We start from the raw sequence: 21,338 nt of genomic DNA, 5'->3' as shown, positions 1-21,338 counted from the left end.
TCTTATAACCATGTATTAAAAAAAAATGCAGGCTTGTTTTATACTGTATTTAACTACATCTAGATGGATGAATGGATAAAATCAGTAACATTATATAGAGATTATAAAGATTATAATAACAAAATCCATGAACAGTAATATTCATAAGACAAAACCAATATACAACAAACTGAAACTAGACTGAAATAGAAAATTAGCATGAAATAAAATAAAAAAAAATTCAAGCTATATTTACCCTGATGCAGACTTTTTTTTTTTTTTTAGTGTATTTATTAAACTACATCAAGATGAATGGACATTCCAGGAAGAGAGTAGATTCACACAATCCACTGAAAACTCACATGTAGTCAATAAAATGGTTTGTAAATAGTTCTTTCATGTTGTCTGCATCTGTTCAAAAAACTGAGTATGTCAAAAAACAAAGACGTTAAAGAGCTTTCCTTGACGAATGTGATTCATTTATTCTCTGAATGCATTTGTTCATCTGAAGCACAGAACAGCCTCTTTACTGAACAAAAGACCATTTCAGTGTTAAAAATAAGAAACATGAATTGAGAAATCAAATTGGTTACACTTTATTTTACAGTACATGCACTTTCAATGTACTTACAGTGTACTTACCAAGAAAGTACTGAATAATATAAGGTAACTACATGGGTTAAGATTAGGTTTAGGGGTAGATGTAGGACTAGTATTATAATACTGTAGTATTGTAATTATTACAATAAGTATATAGTATGTACATGCTAAACAGGACTGTAAAATAAAGTGCTGCCATCAAATTTTCAAGGTCATTGTACTATAAAAATATCCTGTAAGTTTCAGAACTCAAAACTTCCTCGTTAGTCCAAAAACAGCTTTTATTGAAACCAAGCTCAGAAAAAGACTTGTTTTGGATTTTACATCATCATTTACATCATTGCCTTTTTAGCCCCGCCCACCGATTTGCGCACGTCATGTAGTAGTAAAACAAGAGAGACACAAACACAGGATTACTCCAGCAACAAAACCACGGAGATGCCTCTGAGGATTACAGAAGTTTTGAGGTTGAAGTTGTGGAAAAACACAGTCTTTCCATCCTTGGGATACTAAAAGTGTATCGGAGAAAGTGTGGATGAACATTATATTTTACATTATTTAAGTTCCAGTCAGATCGCATCAGCAAGACACTTCATTTCTTTGCTTCATTTTACTGTGGATTAGTTTTTAAACGAACACCGTTTGGCGCAGGATTTTCAGGGAGACTGAAAATAAAAGATGATGCAGTGACAACTATATTGGATCCGATAGTAATGTCTCAACACACAAGTGTTTTTACCATGTGTCACTACTGCTTTGTCTGTTACAGATGGTTTGATATATACTGAGTATTTATACTGTAGCGCTGCAGACAAACTGAATAGCTGTGATGGTTGTGACTTGCTGTTCTTTCCATTGCTTCGGTAATGCGCTGGATTATCGGATACGGAAGAAAGCACGAGAATGCCTGCTTTTGTTATTGTTTTGATCAAAGCCGTTTGCTGTAATTCTGAATAAAAACTTCAGTGAGCGAAGTCATCAGTAAGAAATTCCAACATGTTTCATTTTATTTAAAGTGTACTTTGTATTAGTATTTTAATTAGTATTTAAAGTGAATAATTTTTTTCAAAACTTTTCAAAACTTGATCAACACAAAGTAGGTGTCATTTGAAAGCTTAGAGTCTGCACTTTACAATGAATGTAGCCAAATTTGATTAACTCCTAAGTAGTGCTGAGTTATTTGCTGATAAATAGAAAAAAAAAAAAAAATCATAATTTATTAAATACTTTTTTGTACTATGTACAGTCATGTGTCATATGTCATTTGAAAGGTCTCACGGAGTAGAATACAACAAGCCCAAATTGTTTTGGGCTTTGACTAAACTTGAATTTTTGTACATGAAGCCCTGCAAGACCCATATGTAAATAATATACAGATGCTGCATTTATGTCACGTTTTTACTCGTAACTTCATGAAACATGCTCTGATTGTGGAAAAACAGCATTATTTACAGCAGATTCTCACTATTAAAATGAGACCAAAATCAACATAATCCAATACATCGATCACGAGATATTCCTCACAGAGTTACAACACATTAAACCCCATGCTAACTAAAATCAGATGTTGCTTTCACGTGGCATTTTCACTTATAACTTTGTGGATGATTTTAAAAATGCCCATTAGGGGGCGTCAAGGGCTAAACAAAAAGGCTACCTTGGTTCCAAATGCTGTAGCTTTTGATTACTTTATGCTATCACCACAAAATTTGACTTTTGTGTATGTCTAAAAATGCCTTCAGGGCTTAAAGGGTTAAACTTTATTTGCCACAACCAAGACTTATAAAGCATATGTAATACGCATAAATGTTTCACATTGTTGGCAAATGTTTCAGCTATGTAACGAGATATTATTCAATTCCATCTGTGTAATGGCGGGGATGTTGAAATTATTTTAATATGCAAAACTGTTACCCAATCCTAGCAGTGTGTGTTTACTTCCTAGTCTTGAATGCGGCACGCCCATCAAAATGGACTGTTCGAAAGAGAGGGTCAAAAACATTATAGTAAATAGCTTATTATTTCTAAATTAGGATGTTTTTTGATGTTACAATCTTGATAACATTAGTGGACCTCAGAGAACATTATAACATTTTTAAAAAATTGCAGTTCATGACCCCTTTAAACTAGCAGAAAATTGTTCAGTGATATGCACACAAACACACACACAAACAGTGTTTTGAATGGTGTGTGTTGTTTAGGCAAGCTGATTTTAAGGGGTTATTGGAAGGTTCAGCATCAGGATGACAAGAGTAAATAAAGCACACCACAGATTTATTCATTTCTCTCTTTATTCTCTGTCATTATGGTATTGTGAATATCAGCACAGCAGCAAATGTCCTCACACACAGATTGAGCTTTTAATATGGACGCAGATGCTAACATAAGAATTCACAGAAGAAATAATGACAAGAATATTCTATTCTATTCTATTCTATTCTATTCTGTTCTGTTCTGTTCTATTCTATTCTATTCTATTCTATTCTATTCTATTCTATTCCAAACACTTAAATTTTCTCATGTCTCAGTATTAATCAACAGGACTGTCTGCTATTTGTTTAATTGAGTCTGCTTTGAAAAATAATTAAGTATTACACTTCATGAACCATTTTAGTTTTATAGTCTAATCATGACATCATCTTTAATTCCCTTAAAAATCCCAAAGAACACCGTGGATTTTACACTGCCTCTGTGTGATCAGATCTGATGAACGCAATCACCTCACTTCAAAGGAACTAAAATCATGTCATCATAATGTGATAACTTGTATTTTTCTGGAAACAGACTCATTTTATGAGTGATAAAGCTCAACGGTCGGATTGCGACGGTTAAATGTGATAATGTCTCTAACTGCACTACTCAAAATCCTCTCTGTTCTTCCACAGTGTAAACTTGAATTCCAGGCCTGCAGCTCTGGTAAGAGCATCTCTGTGAAGTGTGAGGGTCCCTGTCCCTGCCTGCCAGGACAGGAAGTCATCAAACCACACACAGAGAAGAACGGTGAGTCATTTCCTGTTTGTTAGGATGTTGAAAGAATCTGTGAACTGTCTTAACAGAGATTAAATCTGGAGAAATGAAGACAAAAGCTTTGTACACACTGCACACCGATCCAGTTTGCTACCGTTCACTACCATTATAATGCTTAGGAGAGCCAGAATATTTTTAAATGTATCTCTGATTGTGTTCGTCTGAAAGAAGATAGTCATATACACCTAGGATGTGAAGGTGAGTAAATCATGGGATAATTCTCATTTTTGAGTGAACTATCCCTTCAATTCTTCATGGCATAGATTTAACAAGGTGCTGGAAACATTTCCTCATGATTTTTGTCCATATTGACATGATATCATCACACAGTTGCTGCAGATTTGATTCTCCCATTCCACCATATCCCAAAGATGCTCTATTGGATTGAGATTTGGTGACTGTGGAGGACATTTGAGTTTGGTGAACTCATTATCATGTTCATGAAACCAGTTTGAGATGATTTGAGCTTTGTGACATGGTGCGTTATCCTGCTGAAAGTAGACATCAGAAGATGAGTACACTGGTCAGCAACAACACTCAAGTAGGCTCTGGCATTTAAATGATGCTCAATTAGTACTAAGGGGCTCAAATGAGCCAAGAAAATATCCTCCACACCATTACACCTCCAGCAACCTGAACCGTTGATACAAGACAGGATCCATGCTTTCATGTCGTTTACGCCCAAATTCTGACCCTAACATCTGAATGTCACAGCAGAAATCCAGACTCATCAGACCAGGCAACATTTTTCCGATCTTCTATTGTCCAATTCTGATGTGTCTGTGTGAATTGTAGCTTCAGTTTGCTGTTGTTATCTGACAGGAGTGGCACCGGTGTATCTTCTGCTGCTGTAGCTCATCTGCTTCACAATTCGAAGTGTTGTGTGTTCTGCAGACCTCGTTATTTGAGTTACTATTGCCTTTCTATCAGCTGAACCAGTCTGGTCATTCTCCTCTGACCTCTGGCATCAACAAGGCATTTTCACACACAGAACTGCCACTCACTGGATAATATTTTCTCTTTTTCTGACCATTCTCTGTAAACCCTAGAGATAGTTGTGCGTGAAAATCTCAGTAGATCAGCAGTTTCTGAAATACTCAGACCAGCCCCTCTGGTACCAACAACCATGCCACGTTCAAAGTCACTTAATTCATCCCCATTCTGATGCTTAGTTTGAACTTCAGCATATCATTTTGACCATGACTACATGCTTAAATGCATTGATTTGCTGTCATGTGATTGGCTGATTTGACTAACAGATTGATTGACTGATATAAAGAATTTTTAACTCATTCTAGAATGAGTGGGGTGATTTTTTTTAGATTTAGTCAATCTGCATAGAAAAAAAGGTGAAAAAAATGCTTTTTACTCTGGAGACTTTTAAGTCCTTTTAGGGCTGAATGATTTAGGTGTTCATACTTTGGTTTACTCTTTACAACTCAAACCATAAAGTTAAAAAATCAGTTCTCTTTCTACTCAAGTTTTCATAGGCTACATTCACACTATTCTTGACCACTTCAATATGACTATAAAATATTAATTATTATGATTTTATTGCCATTATTATTAAATGTATTATCAAATATATTGTAATATTGTAGTCATCAATGAGCACTTTTCATAGTTTAGATAGGGGCAGCGCTCTGAATGATGGGGAAAAAACCAATTTGAAATCCGTTCAGACGCTCAAATTGAGATAAGTTTCCAAAAATCAGATTTTAATTGAATTTGAAATGACCTGTGAATGTGGTTTGGATTGGTTTTGTGAAAGTGGCATTTGGTGTGCTTTTGCTTTTTAGACGACAAAAAAAAAAAACGGATTTGAGTTGGCCAAAATATTTTTGCTGCCTGTCTGAACAAACCGTAAGAGACACATGAAACAGCCTTGAGAAAGAAAAACACGCAGAAGCAAGAAGTTTTTTATAGTTCTGTGTGTGTGTGTGTGTGTGTGTGTGTGTGTGTGCGTGCGTGTGTGTGTGTGTGTGTCCTGAGGGGAAAGTGAATAGTGAATTCAGTGTTTTGGGAACAACCCTGGACATCACAGGAACAAGGTCTCTGGAGGAATAGAGACAAACAGAGAGAGCGATGGAGGCATGATGGTGTTTGCACAGACTTAATGTGACGTTCCAATGTATTATTACCCACAGAAAAGAAACATCTCAAATGACATATTTTTAACATTTGTTTTTCACTTGAGATTAAATGGAGACAACATTTAGATTTTTTTATTTTCCTCTCTAAGGCCACAGCCATATCACCCTATAGCCCAAGACTGGTTGCCCACTGAAGCTAAGCAATGTTGAGCCTGGTTAGTAGCTGGATGGGAGACCTCCTGGTAAAATCAGGTTGCTGCTGCAGGTTGCTGTTAGTGAGGCCAGTAGGGGGCGCTCACCCTATGGTCTGTGTGGCCCCTGTATAGTGAGGGGACACTATACTGTAACAAGCACTAGACGTTAAACTGATGTCCTGACTCTCTGTGGTCATTAAAAGTCCCATGGCACTTCTCGTAAAGAGTAGGGGTGTAACCCCAGTGTCCTGGCCAAATTTCCTCCATTGGCATTTATCAATAATGGCTTTCTAATAATAACGATAATTTGAATTGGCTCTATCCTTCTCTCTCCTCTCCACCTGTAGGCGGTGAGTGCACTGGCACCATTGTGCTGTAGCTGCCGTCGTATCATCCAAGTGGATGCTGCACACTGGTGGTTGAGGAGACATGATTGTAAAATGCTTTGGGTGTACAGTAAAACATAGTAAAGATCTATATAAATGACTCATTAAATCATTCAAGATGTTTCTCCTAAAAGAGGTCAAATAAGTCACTACTTGTAAAAAGTCAGCTGTTCCTCATTTATTCATCCTGATGTTCAGTCTGTACTCTTACTGGATGATGACTCATTTGATTCTCTTTTAACGTCTGAGACAAATTGATGCTAGAGCTGTGATTACAATATTGATAAATCAGTCTTCATTTTCAATCCCAAGATCAATCTTTTAGTTCATGCTGTTTTTTAGTTCACAAGTAAAACTTCACTAAACATTATTTGTAATTCACAATAAACTTTGTGCTTTGTTACTTTTGAGTTTTTTAAGTCTCAGTTTTTGTCAGTTCAATGGCAAAATTCAAACAATAAATGTGTGGTTTTGTCACACTTTATTGTGGCATGACAGATCTCAGTTCAAGTGGCATGTGAACCGATTATGTCTTCCTCTTTCACGAAATAAACATGAATGCATGTTGAAAGATATCATACAACTGACCGAAATGTGTCATGTCAAGAAAAATTGACATGTACTGTACCTGATATATATCCAAATGAATCTGTATCAAATCAAGATTTGAATCAAATCGACAGTTTGCAAAGACCTGCCCTCTTTAGTTACTGTTGCTACTGTATGCCCGACATGCCATGCTGCCCTCACATCACACATCACGTTCTCACTCAGTCACTTTTGATATGAAACAAAGTCTCAAAGAAATTTAAACAATAAATACCATTTTGTGGCTCTTTAATGTGTCGTGACAGATTGCTGTAGCGCCTCAGTTCAAGCGGCTCATGAACTGATCTTCTCTTCCTATTAGTTAATTTACATCAGAAGGAATGTTGTTTCAACCAAGGAAAAACGTCAGTACACACCATTTTTCAAGTCAAGTCCACCGAAGTTAATCTACTAACTCCCCTGACTGTTTTTTGGACATTACGGCGGATTCGGCATTCCCAGGCTCCCGGCTAAGGGTCAATTGAATCAAGAGCTTGTGAATCGGAATCAGATCAAATCTGTCAATAGTTGATACTTACATGTTGTGATGAGTTCACTTAAATATCCTGAGCACTTCCTCTGAGCAATAAAGATTTGCTCTTGATGTGTTTTGATGACACATCCGTTATTTTAAGGGTTTGTTGTTGTGTGTGTGTGTAATTTAGATTCATGACCTCCAGCCTGTTTGCACTTATTTCCCAAAGGCTTCCCCAGCAGAACAGAGTCTCTCTGTCAGTTATGCTGCGAGATCTGAGCAGAGATGAAGGTTCACTCTGATAGGAACGTTATGATGTCTGTATTTTAATGACTTCAGATCACTGACATGATCTTTAATTGGAAAAGTGCTGCATACATCAGGAAGCAATTACCACAGAAAAAGAGAGACTGATAAAAAAATGTGTCATTTGAAAGTCCATTTTTCTTTCATTTCCTTGCGTCTTTATTGTCTCACGGCCTCTTCTCTTTCTCTTTATTTGACCTGTTCATCTTGTTTTGTCATTTTATCTCTGACTTTCATCTTGCTCTCTTTTATGTGTCTCTGTTCTGTATTCAGATGTAGCAGTTATTCCTCGGCATCAGGGCTCAGTGTTTGCATTGAGGAAATCTCTTTCTTCTCAGAGTCTGTCCATTATCTGTTCTTCTGTTTTCGGCCGTGCGATTCTTGGTGGAGCTACAGTGTGGTTTAGAAAGATGGGTGACCGAGGGCAGGACTAGGGGCGGATGCAGAAAACGCCAATGGAATTACGGAATCCAGTTTATAATAAATGGAATTTACTGTATAACGCAGAATGACATGGAATGACATGGAACATTTTAAAAATGAATAAATCAAAAGTACTATACATTTAAACAAATTGTGATATGGACTAGTGTTTGTGAATATTAAACCACAAAAAGACAGCACACAGCACTTCGCCACAAAATAAAAGGAATTGTTTAATTTTAATACATTTTAAAAGATTAATTAAATTGTTAATGCTTTATGCCTTCATATGATTATGGCCATTTTTGATAATATATTTGTATTAAATCATAAATTTAAGATTTAATGTGGCGTTTAGCAGAGGCTTTTATCTGAAGTGACTTACAAGGAATTAAACCCATGATCTTGACCGGCCGAGCCACAGAAATTCCTGGAGATACTGGAAAGGAGAGACAAAGAGGTGGAGATGATTACAGATGGAGCCAGAGGGGGTGGAGATGGGCGATGGGTTTGTTAGGATGAAAGGAGGGATGAAGACGGAGAGAGATATGATCTAAAGAGAAACACAAGAGATTTTTCACTCACAGCAGGAGAGAAAAGTGAAAAATAGAGGGATCACCTGAGAGAAAATACTGTAGAGAGATGAGTGTGAGTGTGTGTGTGTGTGTGTGTGTGTGTGTGTGTGTGTGTGCGCGCTGAACAACACTCGCTCATTATGTTTTGAAGAATCGTTTTTCACGCTTTACTCTGCAATATAATACAACACACACACGCTCATCTTTCTTCATTGGGCCTTAGAGGAAAAACAGCAATATGAGCCTTTCAGTGGAAAATTACATCCACCGAAATCTGTGTGTCAGTGATTCTTGTGTTTCTAGGTCATTCTGTTATGCAGAATATCTTCATCTTCCCATCATATGTCTTGGATGTTGGAAAAAATAGATGTAAATCACATTTATTATTATTTCCTTTCATCATAAAATCACAATTAACTGAACACAAGGTATCATATCCCCAGGTGATGCACTTCTGAAATTTATTCAGAAGTATTCTTTATCTAATTGAATTTTTTTTTCCCAACAAAACATGTTTTCTTTAGAATATTGTTTTTAATTCATAATTAGTTTTTCATAGTCTCAACTATGAGACTAGTTTTTCAAATCCCTAACTAAAGCCAGTTGCGTAATGACATCATCCTACAGGAAGTGACATATTTTCTGGTGGGAGATCAGCGGCACAGACTTTAGTTTTCTTACTAATGATCAAGTTATATTTAATGTAACCAGAGCATATTTCAGAAGGATTGTGATATATTTTACACAGTATGCATGTGGATGTGTATATATATATATATATATATATATATATAAAAACAAAATACAGTATGTATATACATTATACTATGTATATTCGATATTATGGGATTTTGGACTTATATACACTATCATTCAAAAGATTGGGGTCGGTAAGGTGTTTTAACAGTGATTGATTTTTTTTTTTTTCTTTCAGGATTCTTTGATGAATAGAAAGTTCAAATAAACAGCATTTATGTGAAATAGAAATATTTTGTAAAATTATAAATGTCTTTATTGTCACTTTTGATCAATTTAATCCATCCTTTGTGAACAAAAGTATTAATTTCTTTAAAACTAAGCTGTAAAATAAGCCTCCCCAAACTGAGAATAAATATATTTCCCCTTTTTTGGTGTGGAGATTTCATTTATTCCATTAAATTTGTATTTATAATAACCAACCATTTATGAAGTTAAACTTGAAAATGAATGGTTTTAGAAGCTCATCAGTGCATCAAACACAGATGTGAACAGGCTCTTCACTAACCTGCAGAATATTCAGGAAATCCTCTAATTCCTCCTGAATCTCAGGCGCACCTGTCGAGCATTAATATGATGGCTTTAATACATCAGAATAAATGTCACTGGAGTGTTTGACTCTCTCATACTCGTAAACACTTCATTTTAAAGGTCAGACATATCAATAGCTCTCTCAGGCAGGTTTACGTGATCAAAACATTATTCTTGTCTGTATGTCACATTAGGAGATGATAAATACTTTATTCAGTGCTGTTTGTTGTTTTCGTTAGACTGTGTCTGCGTCCATTTAGTACTGCCAGCTCGTGTGCTTCTAATGTTTGTCAGGGTTTGTTTTGTTTTTTGCACCAAAAATGAATGTAATTTTGGCCATTTCCAACCTCTGTCTGACTAATGCTACTGTACCTGTAAGACTTCTTTGTTGTAAAATGAGCAAGGGTAGTTAATGAGCTCGTTATGGTGATGTCATCATGATTTCTGATTTCAGTTGTACAAAGGATCTTATTTGTTAAAGGCCTGCTGAAGTGTCTTGGAACGTGCAGCATTATTCAATGTGTTGACGTAATTTCAACTGAAACAGAAAGACAGGGTGATATATCGAACAGCCCCACCCCTTTTTTTAAAATAGCCAATAGCGTTTAGTTTATATCAGCTCGGCCAGAGCCGTTAAACTCAGTAAAACCTCTGTTTCCTTTTAATATCTAACCGTTTATCCTCCTAATCTCCTCTATATCACTTTAAAATACAGCATTCTGTGCAGAATTTAAATGGGTCCGATACCTTTCGTGGACTGAGCCGACTCGCGGATATGATCCACTCTGTGCTCTCGTGTCTCTGAACCAGAGCGGACTGTGCTCGCGCTGCGGCGGTTCACGTGACACTAACACGAAAACGGACTTCATTCGCTTCAATGGAAAGCATATTTACACTGTCTAAATCATTCCCTATTCTCTCTCTCTCTCTATATATATATACCATGTAGAAACTAGTAAATGTGTGAACAAGTGACCGATTTCAGCCGAAGCTTCAGCGTCTGTAAGTGTGTAGGAGGGAGCAGGACTTCAGATTCTATAGAGCATTTGATTGGACAGAAGATTTGATGAGACGCTGAAGTGTGATGTGATGTCATGAAAATCCGTGATCCACTTTAGCGGAAGTGAGAGACTGTAAGTTTTGCATGCTTATATCTCTTAAATGCGAATTTTGTCATTGTTTTGGAACACACCAGCTTATTCATAACATCAAGGCTAACATATTCATACTAAAAGCTAAAAAAAAATTTGATTTCAGGGGGACTTTAACATTAGTTAATGCATCAGCAAAAATGATCTAACAATGAGCAATAGATTTTTACAGCATTTGTTAATCTTTGTTAATGTTAATAAATAAAAAAATGCAGTTGTTAGATGTTAGTTCTTTTAACTAATTTTAACAGATACAACTTATGGTTTAAAAAAATGCATTAGTTAATACTGAAATAAATATTGATTAATAAATGCTAATTTGTTCATCTTTATCTTGACTAGAGCATTAAACTATTTTAAAAACTAAAACCTTATTGTAAAGTTTTGGTAGTTTAGTTTTTGTAATTTAGTTTCAATAAATGTTCTAGGTGGACTGCAGAGGACTGAGTGTCTGCATAGTACAGCAAAATAATATTTCAGAATAGCAATATATATATGATACTAGTGGTTTTAGGAGTGTTTACAGGTGTGTGTGTATTTATATTAAGAGTAATTTTTGTTCCATTTCAGTGGATTTCCTCATTCTGTGCTCCAGCAAAAACCAAAATATTGTTGTGTTTTGATCATACTATATTTATGCTATTACACGTTTACAGGTTCTAAAGAAAATGTGTGTTGTTTGCCTGTGAGCATCTCACCACTATGATACTAGTGGTTGCCAGGATGTTGTTTTTGGTTGCTAAGGTGTTAGGAGTGTTTTTAACACATTAAGGCATCCATTTACTAGTGAAATCGAATAACAAACTGGTGTGACGACATTTCAAACAAGATCAGGCCAAAACAAAGTTCATTTGGAGTTTATTTTTAGAGTTCAAAACAGCTTGCCAAAGTGAACTTTCCAGAAATTGGTCCGTGGCGATGATGAAAGCATAAACACTCTGGAGAGTTGCTTCAGAGTAGAAATTGAAGTTGTAATTCTAATTGAAAGCGACACTGACTTTTTTTTTAATGTTTAATACTGTAAAGCTGCTATTGTATAAAGTGCTATATAAATAAATGTGATATGTCTTGACTGAAGGATTGAATTCAGTCTTCGCCGGGGGTTTGATTGAGGCAATCTAACCAATCATTATGCCAAAGCTGCCATTTTGTCCAGCAAACAAGCCAGACAGGAGAGTTAATAGATTAACATTGGTGGACTTGAACTTCTGATGTTCATTCATGTTTATTTTGTGCTATAACTAGTAGGAAGAGATGAACAGTTCAGGTGCCGCTTGTATTTTTGTTGTGTTTATTTATTTATTTTGTTATTGAGAGGAAAGCATGCATCACATATTTACATATTCATCTAAGCGCTGCTCTCAGCAGTATGGATGGCAGATGTCAGGATGTTCACTAACAGTGTATTCTGGAAAAGGTATTTCAAACTTATTTTTACCCCTGAGCGAAGAGAGAAAAAGTACTTTGACGTGAGTATTTTAGGCCTTTACGGGGTGATTTATGTGATTGTCTTTTTCAGCTGTTTTCTGGTACAGCAGGTGAAAATGGTGCGTCTGATCAGTTGGTAAAGTAACAGTACAATGATCTCCTCAAAAACACACACGATTTCAGGAATCATTCAAGTCTGGAGCATAAACACAAAGTTTAATACTAGTACTAATACTAGATGCTGGGAAATCAGTGCCACATGTCTTTTACAGATCTCAATAGTTTCAGTACTTTTAGTGGAGCAGACCACCTGAGATCCTTCACATTTGCATTGATAGTTTGCATTTATGTGTGTGTGTGTGTTGAAGGTGACTCTCCTGCCTAACAGAAGTGTTGTGCCTTCGGACGTCCTACTTTATACTCTGATTACCCATAATTCAATGTGGCCAACACACACACACACACACACACACACACACATACACACAGCTTGCACAATTCTGTGTGTGTGTGTGTGTGTGTGTGTGTGTGTGTGTGTGTGTGCGTGCGTGTGTGTGTGTGTGTGTGTAAAAACCTGAATTTGCATTGTTGCCAGACTTTATGAATCATCAGAAAAGCCGCAGCGCTCTTCTGTTCTTTGTGAAATCTCACACACACTGTTAGCGGGCGGCCCTGAGGAATACTGTGTACTTTGATTAAAAGAAGTAAAAAAGGCTCAAAGTTCAACAGAGAGAAACTGAAAAGGGACAAAAGGAAAGCGCAGCTAATTAATTAATGATCTTCGTTATCAGCATTTCCCTCTGTTAGTTCAGCTCATAACGATATAGGAAGGATGATAAGAGAAGTAAGAGCTGGTTTTTTATTTGCTCACACACTCTCTCTTTTTCTGTCTTTGACTGCAACCCAATTAATTAATCAGACTCTCTTAGATTAAACCTTGAATCACACATGTGTCCTGCAGAGGCTTCCACTAAGTGTCAAGTCAAATTTATTCGTATAATGGCTTTTCACAATACACATTTGCCACATATATATTGTAGCTAAATTCAGTTGTCAGTTCACCTTTTAGTGCTTAATCCTGTTCTGTACACACACAGTTTAGTCATTTACTGGAGTGACAACCACATTCTACAACAAAATTAATATCCAAAAAATTACAAAGATTTATTTCTCGTCTGTATGTGTGGTGAAAGAAACCACAAAGAAAGCAGTACAAGCCTGACAAGTGATGCCAGATCTTGCAAGCATATCAACGAACAAGAACAAGCCCATAAAAAACTAAATAAATGAAACTGTTTTATGCTGAAAATAAAACCGAAATATCGCGACCCCACGCCTGCTCACTTTAATATCTCCATAAACTTGATTGCTCTATGAGCCAAGCTTAAAGGGGTCCTTGATTATGATTTCACTTTTTTAACTTTAGTTAGTGTGTAATGTTGCTGTTTGAGTATAAACAACATCTGCAAAGTTACGACGCTCAAAGTTCAGTGCAAAGGGAGATATTTTCTTTTACAGAAATCGCTTTTTAAGGACTACAACAAATGGCTGGTAGGGACTACAATGAGCTTCTTCCCGGATTGGTGGCATCACGAACCCCAAAATTTACATAAACCCCGCCCCGGGAACACGCAACAAAGAGGGTGAGGCCATGTTGGGCTGCTTTGGAGAAGAGGAAGAGTTGTTATAGTAGGATGTTGTTGTCATGCTGTCATTTTATGCCGGACTGCTTCACAAACGAGGGTCAATTCAGCGCTGGATTTGCAAAAAAGATTAACATGACGGCACATGCTAGTCGATGAGTTGATTCAACTCCACAGCAACTACATAAATTTATCCACTAACCATTCAGAAACGTCCAGTTTCATTCTAAAAGTTGTAACTTTTTCCCCGAGTCTCTCCATCAGTGTCCCACTCCGGTTTGAACAATGTAAGGTTGAACACCTTGACAATCCTCATTTTGGCTGCGTGAGATTCTCCAGCTTTGTTGTTGTTGAGCAAGTGAAGCGCTGTTAATGCTCCACCCTCTTCTGGAAGGGGGGCCGGGAGCAGCAGCTTATTTGCATTTAAAGGGACACACACAAAAACGGGATGTATTTGCTCACACCCAAATAGGTGCAAATTTGACAAGCTACAATAAATTATCTGTGTAAGAGTAATCAAGTAATCAAGCAGTTGAGTATACTATATAGTATATTGCTTTATGTGAGTGTACTGTACGTATGCAAATAAATTTGGATATAATATATTAACTTCATATATAGAGCTGTGCAATAATATAATTTACATTTTGTGATTTTATATACAATCAAGCAGTTGAGATTTGCTATATAGTATATAACGCCCTTTATGTGAGTATACTGAATGTATGTGGATAAAGTTGGACATAATTATGTATCCAACTTTGTATAAAGAGCTGGGCAATAATATAGTTACTCCTTGCAATGAAATAAAAAATCAGGCAATTGACATTTGCTAAATAGCATGTATCACTTTACATGAGTGTATTGTATTTATGTGGAAAAAGTTAGATATACCTGTATATATCCAACATTATATATAGATCTGGGTGATGATAAAGTTTACATTTTTATGATGATATAAACAAACACGCAGCTGAGATTTGTTATAATGTATATATTACTTTATGTGAGTATACTGTAGTATACAGGTAAAGTGGGATGTACTATCATTTGCCAATAATATAGTTTACATTTATGTGTGTTTAGATTATCAACCCCTAAAATTCAAATGCACTGAAGACTCAAAATTCATCAATTCAAAATTAATAAATTCCAGCCACTTCCTTCATATTTCTAATTGGGAATGGAATAAATTTAATAAATCATGAGCGTTAGCCAAAGGAAGAGTTGTATTTCTATATATCTTGATGTCAATCGTTCAGCTGATAAAATATTAAGAATATGTCTTTCCAAAGAGATTGCAGTTGTGTGTGTGTGGGTTTGTTTGGTAGTTAAGCTATACGGGAACAAGAAATAATCATCTTCCAAACATCATAATATTATATTAATTGCACACAACTAATTGAAATATAAGCTATAGGAAGGAAAGCTTGGTAATGAATGCACTGGGGCTTTTGGGAGACTGCATGGATTTCTTGGCTTATGAAAATCAAAATATTTTCTGAAGTGCAGAAATCACATTCTGAGATTAAAGAAGACGTTTTGACTCAGGAATAGTTTGAGTTTGTTGGGTGTTTGTAGTCATGAGTTTGTGTTTGTTTGCAGTTGAGTTTCTCTGTTTGATCCACTTGTCTTTTCCAACCTGCTGATCTGTGTTCCATCGTGAAACACCCATAATCCTTCACTCTGGCAGGAGATGAATCACTGAAGATCTCAGTTTTTCTCGAGTTCATTACTCTCTGAACCATTGCTGTTCATCCACTGGCCACCCACCAGTTGTGAACAGCACGAGCACACCGTCCTCTACACGTTCACACGCTCCTCCTGCTCCTGTTTCAGAGTCTGGACGAGTTCCTGAGCCTCGAGAAAGAGAAATAGGTTTTTTTGAATCATTGACAACTCCCACTCAACATATGCCTCTACCCAGGATGAACACGCACACGCTCGTGCGCTTGATTTGCACTTACCGAAACTGCTCAGTTAAAGAGATTAATTCTTTTAACCAGATTCCCAGTTTCATTTTAATTAAGCAGAGCTCCAGGCACAGAAACGCAAACATGCCAGAATGATGGACCTCCATCAGGAATTAAATCTCTGCAGCGGTATGTCAAAGCCCCTCCGATAAGAGCAAATTAACTCTGCCATCTGTCTGCCGGAGAACCTTTCACAACGTTTGGGGAACTGTAGACCGTATCTGCTGGAGGACTTTAAAAATGTAGTATGAAACTCAGAATAATAATCCATATGAAAGTAATGTTATCTGATTATCTGATTACCAGTTTCCATACAGTAAAAAAAAAAAATGTAGTTGACTTTTTACATTATACAGTAAAAATCAGGACATGAGTGGCTGTGTCTGAAATCGCCCACTATACCCTTAAATATTTGAGGGGACAGCCATTTGTAGTGGTGTCCGAAACCATAGTGGACATTACCGAGTGCACTTATTCAATCCCACAATGCACCGCAATAATGAGCGTACAACCGATATACAAGCTGCATCTCATTTCAAAGGCTGCGTCCTCCGGAGGTTGCATTTGAAGGGTGCATATGTCATCAAGGATGTCTTATTTTAAGAAAAGTTACCATAATAAAATGGAAAATCCCAGACGAAAGATTGCCATCGTCAAACAATCATGGTAATTTCTGTGATCGTGGCTTCTAATCGGTGGTCCTGTGTCGTACAGTGAGAGAGGTTCAAAAACGGCCGTTGTCACAGGTTTGCGACCAAAGATAGCTTACGACAATTTTCTGACATTGTCAGAAATCCAGCATGATCATCGCACAGTGCGTTTGCTGTTACGATCTAGGTCTACTAATCAGGCAATAAAAATGCGACATAAAATCAACACGTCATGTTGATTACCTCAAGCTCTTTTCCCTTCCCTCTTCCCTTGTATGTGTGTGTGTGTGTGTGTGTGTGTGTTCATAACACCATATGGGGACATGATTGCATGCAGATGAATAGCAGCAAGACTTTAACCCTGGATGCCCTTTGACCTTTAAGATCATCTTCCTGTGTTGCCACACCTGTGTTTTGCACCTGTTACCCTGACAACAGTACAGTGACAAAAAGATGCAGGCATGGGAATCGTAGGCTCTGCCGTCTGTCAAATTCATTTCAGCAATACAAGCTTTTTTTTTAGAGTCGTCTGCTGGGTGAGTTTGACCATCAGCTGAACAAGAGTACAGAGACTGTGAAAGAGAACAGCGAGGAGAGACAATAAAAAAGGACAAAAACACACCATAAAAGAGTTATAAATAATAGTCCATATTTTTCCTGTACTATATTCTAAGTCTTCGGAAGCCATCTGATTTTTGTGTGTGTGTGTGTGTGTGTGTGTGTGTGTGTGTGTAAGGAACGATTTTAAGTTGATATCCACCAAAACTAAAACAAAAAATATATATATATTACTTGAAATAAAATAAACATTAACTGAAATAAAAAAATTTAAAAAACTTTTTTTTTATTTCAGCTAGTTGCCAAGGCAACAATTGTCATTTTCTTTTAGTTTAAGTTGAAGTACTAAAAGAATTAAAACTAAAACTTAATTTATACTACATAGACATATAAAAAAAATATTAATACAAAATTACCAAAAATTTTAAATTAAAATGAAAACAGAAAATTATAAAAAAAATAAATCTATTTTATAATAACAAAAACTATAATAGTCTATAAGTGATAGTAAAATAAAATCATTATTCTCCTTTGTCGCTGCTCTCAAATCTCAGTTTTGTTCAATTCATAACATACAAATTTGGTCTGCTGAGATGCAACAACTTATGTCAACTCATGCTACTGACGTCAAACCTGGCAGTATGTATTAACTGAATATACACATATACAAATGAGATTTTGAGAGATTTTCAGTCTGTTTTTCACACAAAACTGTCAGGAGAACATCAGTTAATTTGCACGGCTGTTATAATACATTTACTGTGCTTTTTTGATCATCCCTGGTGACCGTATGTTTTCATTGCATGGTACAGATTAGTGTGAACATGGTGCTAATTACCTCAATTTGTGTTACATAAAGAAAGTCAAGCAGGTTTGGAATGACATGCAAGTGAGTAAATTGCTTTCTAGTTTTGGATAGACTATTCGTCTTGACTATTCATCATTTTAAAGGAGTCATGAACTGCGTTGTTTTATGTTTCCTGGTGTGCACTTAAAATGTTAGTATGCTTTTTACGACAAAAATGGTCATAATTTAGAAATAAAAGGCAATTTCATACCCTGATTTTAGCCCTCTGATTTGAAACCTCTGTTTTAAGGGGCGTGTCTGCTGTGAGACTGTTGTGATTGGCTAACATCTTTGCATATGAAATAGCTAAGTATTACTCTCTCGAAAACTTTTAGCAAGTTTTTACTATTACAGCTCTCAAGGTTAACTAATCATGAAAAGTGTTGATTATAGCATTATATTTAGATCTATGGCATTATATTTAGATCGTGGCATGAAAGGTTGCAGTGATGAGCATGTAGCCAGTCACAGACCTGTTGTTGAGCTCATGAAAGCAGTGATCTTGTCATTGCAACTCAATTTCTGCACGCTAACAAATGTTTTCATCATAACTAACAGTGCAAAAGTGAGGTAACTAAGAGATACGTTGAATAAAACGGGAGTTTTGGCACGAGTCCAGAACTCTGATATAAACTTATAAACTTGCACTGTTTGATTGACAGCTCCAGCACGTGCTGTTTGATTGACAGCTCTAGCACACAGTGTTTGATTTACAGCTCCAGCGATTGTAAAGGGAACATTCTTTGATTACTTTCTATATATAATTTAATCACCGTTTGGATAACAGATTATTTTTATCCTACTAAGAGTAACAACGTGAAGTTGATCTTTTAGTCACTGGTTTGATTTACTGACACAAGACAAAGAACTGACTGTACATGAATCATTACATATCAGATCAGGCATTATAATTAACACACTTTCTTACATGTTGTTGTATTACTGTCGAGTCCACATTGTAAAAATCTGTTTGCATGCGCCAAAATGATTGATTGATTTACCAAAGAATCCACAGTGAAATGTACCGAGTACAAATAAATAATGCTCAACTGAGACATTCACATTGTTGAAAATAAATAACCATATTCCTAGCATTAGGATCCTTTGAAAGGTAATGAAATTTTTAGTCCAGTATCGCTCTTCCCTCCTCCTCATCTCACTAACACGCCAGTGGGCGGAGCTAACATTGCAATGATGAAGTAAGCGTTGATTTCTTCTGCGGAGGCGGGGATTCACCTATCTATGATAGATAGGCACATTCCAGGATCAGTTGTTCGCTGGGCCTGGTGTCAATAAAAGCTTTTATTGGACTAACAAGGAAGTTTTCAGCTCTGAAACTTACATGATATTCTTATAGTACAATAACCTCTTATATATCAAAAGCTCACAAAAAAGTTTCTCAATTCATGACCCCTTTAAGGTTCCTTTCGCTCCATTTTGTATTGATGTTCTCAGAGCACGAAGGACAGGAATGATGTTGAATAAAGGCACAGAAGTGGTCGAGATCTCTAATTATAAGTTTTAGAGCATCTCATCCTCTCCTCTCTCTGGGTTCATGCAAATGTTTAGTCTGTGATCTGCTGGCCTGTTTTTTCCTAATTAAACAAGCCTAAATCATGTTAATTTAGCCTCTTTAGAGAGCAGAAGTCTCACATGCATTTAAAACTCTTTTAATACTGTAGATTGCTATACTGAACTTTAACACCTCCACATAAGAGACCACATTGATCTAATTTAACTGTATAATGATATTAAATGATCACATTATATTACAGTGTGTGTGTGTGGATTAAAATAAATATATTTTAAAAACACTTGAGTTCAGAGACAGACTAAAATCCCATTCCAAACCTATATGACTCTTTCTTTCTTGGAAAAACAAATGGAGATGGATGCTGTCAAGCTTTAAAAACAACAAAAAGCTCCATAAAAGTATCATATGACTGTCATAAAATTGTGTTATATTCCAAGAGACTTTTGTGGAAGGAACAAATACAAATTTAAGTCATTATAAGTGAAAATCAAATAAGCAAACTAATATTTTCAGCAAATAAACTGAAATGATTTTTCGATTTTGCAAATAAAACTAAAACTAAAAAGATTATTGGTGTGCATTTTACAAGAAAATACTATTCAAGTCATTCTACTTAAAATAATCACGATGAAATGAATGTTACTTGCCGTTTCTTTGTAATTATTTGTGAAATTGATCAGCTATTACCGAGGGAAAATTGTTTCTTAGTGTTTTCAAGTAAAAGTTTAGTGAGTTTAATTTGTGTCTGTTCCTCACACAAAGTCATATAACTTATTGTTATCATACTTTCATGATGCTTTTTGGATGTTTTTTGGCCTCAATATCTTTGGTCACCATGCACTTTCAATGTATGGATACATGCGGGTGAGTGAACAGTGACATTTTTTCATTAATGTGTGATCTATTCCTTTAATTAAATGTTATAATCTATCTCTCATGCTCTATATGTGGCATCAAACAGTAGATCTGATGTCATTACTGCTGAGACAGCGGCAGAAGCGTTTCTGTGTGTAATCTTGTCCGTCCTGCCGTTAATCATTGTGAGAGACGATTTTCTGTAGGGAATTACTAATATCTACGTCTGTCTGAATTAAATGCGTTCATCATCTCGTCCGGAGCAGAGTGCGTGTGAATGGCGACTGCTGCTGTTAGCGTTTATCTTTAAAGACGAGCGCTGGAGACGGAGGAACGACTGTCCCGAATGAGAGTCAGCAGTTATCGTTCACACTGTACAGCAGCGTCCTTTAATTACTGAGACAGGAACGAAAACCCACCTGCCAATCAAACAGATGACTATAGAAACATCTCCAGGTTTTTGCTTTAACACCCTGTTAAAGCCTGACGTATGAAATAACAATCCGAAAAATCTTTTTTAAAAAATGGAACAGTTATTGAACCTTTTCACAAGATATATTTAAGTCTAAAAAAAAGTTTGCAAGTTTTCATATGTCATGGCTCATATAATATGATAAAGTGAGAATATGGAGGAAAAAACACCTCTTTTTTCAGAGGCCAAAACTGAGCAAAAATATGCAATTTAGTGCAGTTGTTGATATTTATTTGACCAAAATAAGATGAAATTCTGAAAGCTTGTAATGTAACTCAATGAGATCTTTATAAC

At 36.2% G+C, this 21,338-nt stretch overlaps 1 protein-coding gene across 1 annotated transcript in view; it reads left to right on the top strand.

Moving 5' to 3' along the window:
• spock1 (SPARC (osteonectin), cwcv and kazal like domains proteoglycan 1) overlaps positions 1 to 21,338 on the top strand; it is a 192,364-nt gene that overhangs the window by 156,954 nt on the left and 14,072 nt on the right. Inside the window, exon 7 of the mRNA XM_051860120.1 lies at positions 3,465 to 3,579. Coding sequence (XP_051716080.1) covers positions 3,465 to 3,579 — 115 coding nt within the window. The remainder of the gene's footprint in view (positions 1 to 3,464; positions 3,580 to 21,338) is intronic.

Source organism: Ctenopharyngodon idella, chromosome 14, assembly GCF_019924925.1.
Source record: "Ctenopharyngodon idella isolate HZGC_01 chromosome 14, HZGC01, whole genome shotgun sequence".
NCBI classification, from domain to species: domain Eukaryota; kingdom Metazoa; phylum Chordata; class Actinopteri; order Cypriniformes; family Xenocyprididae; genus Ctenopharyngodon; species Ctenopharyngodon idella.
This window is presented reverse-complemented; position numbering and strand designations above follow the sequence as displayed.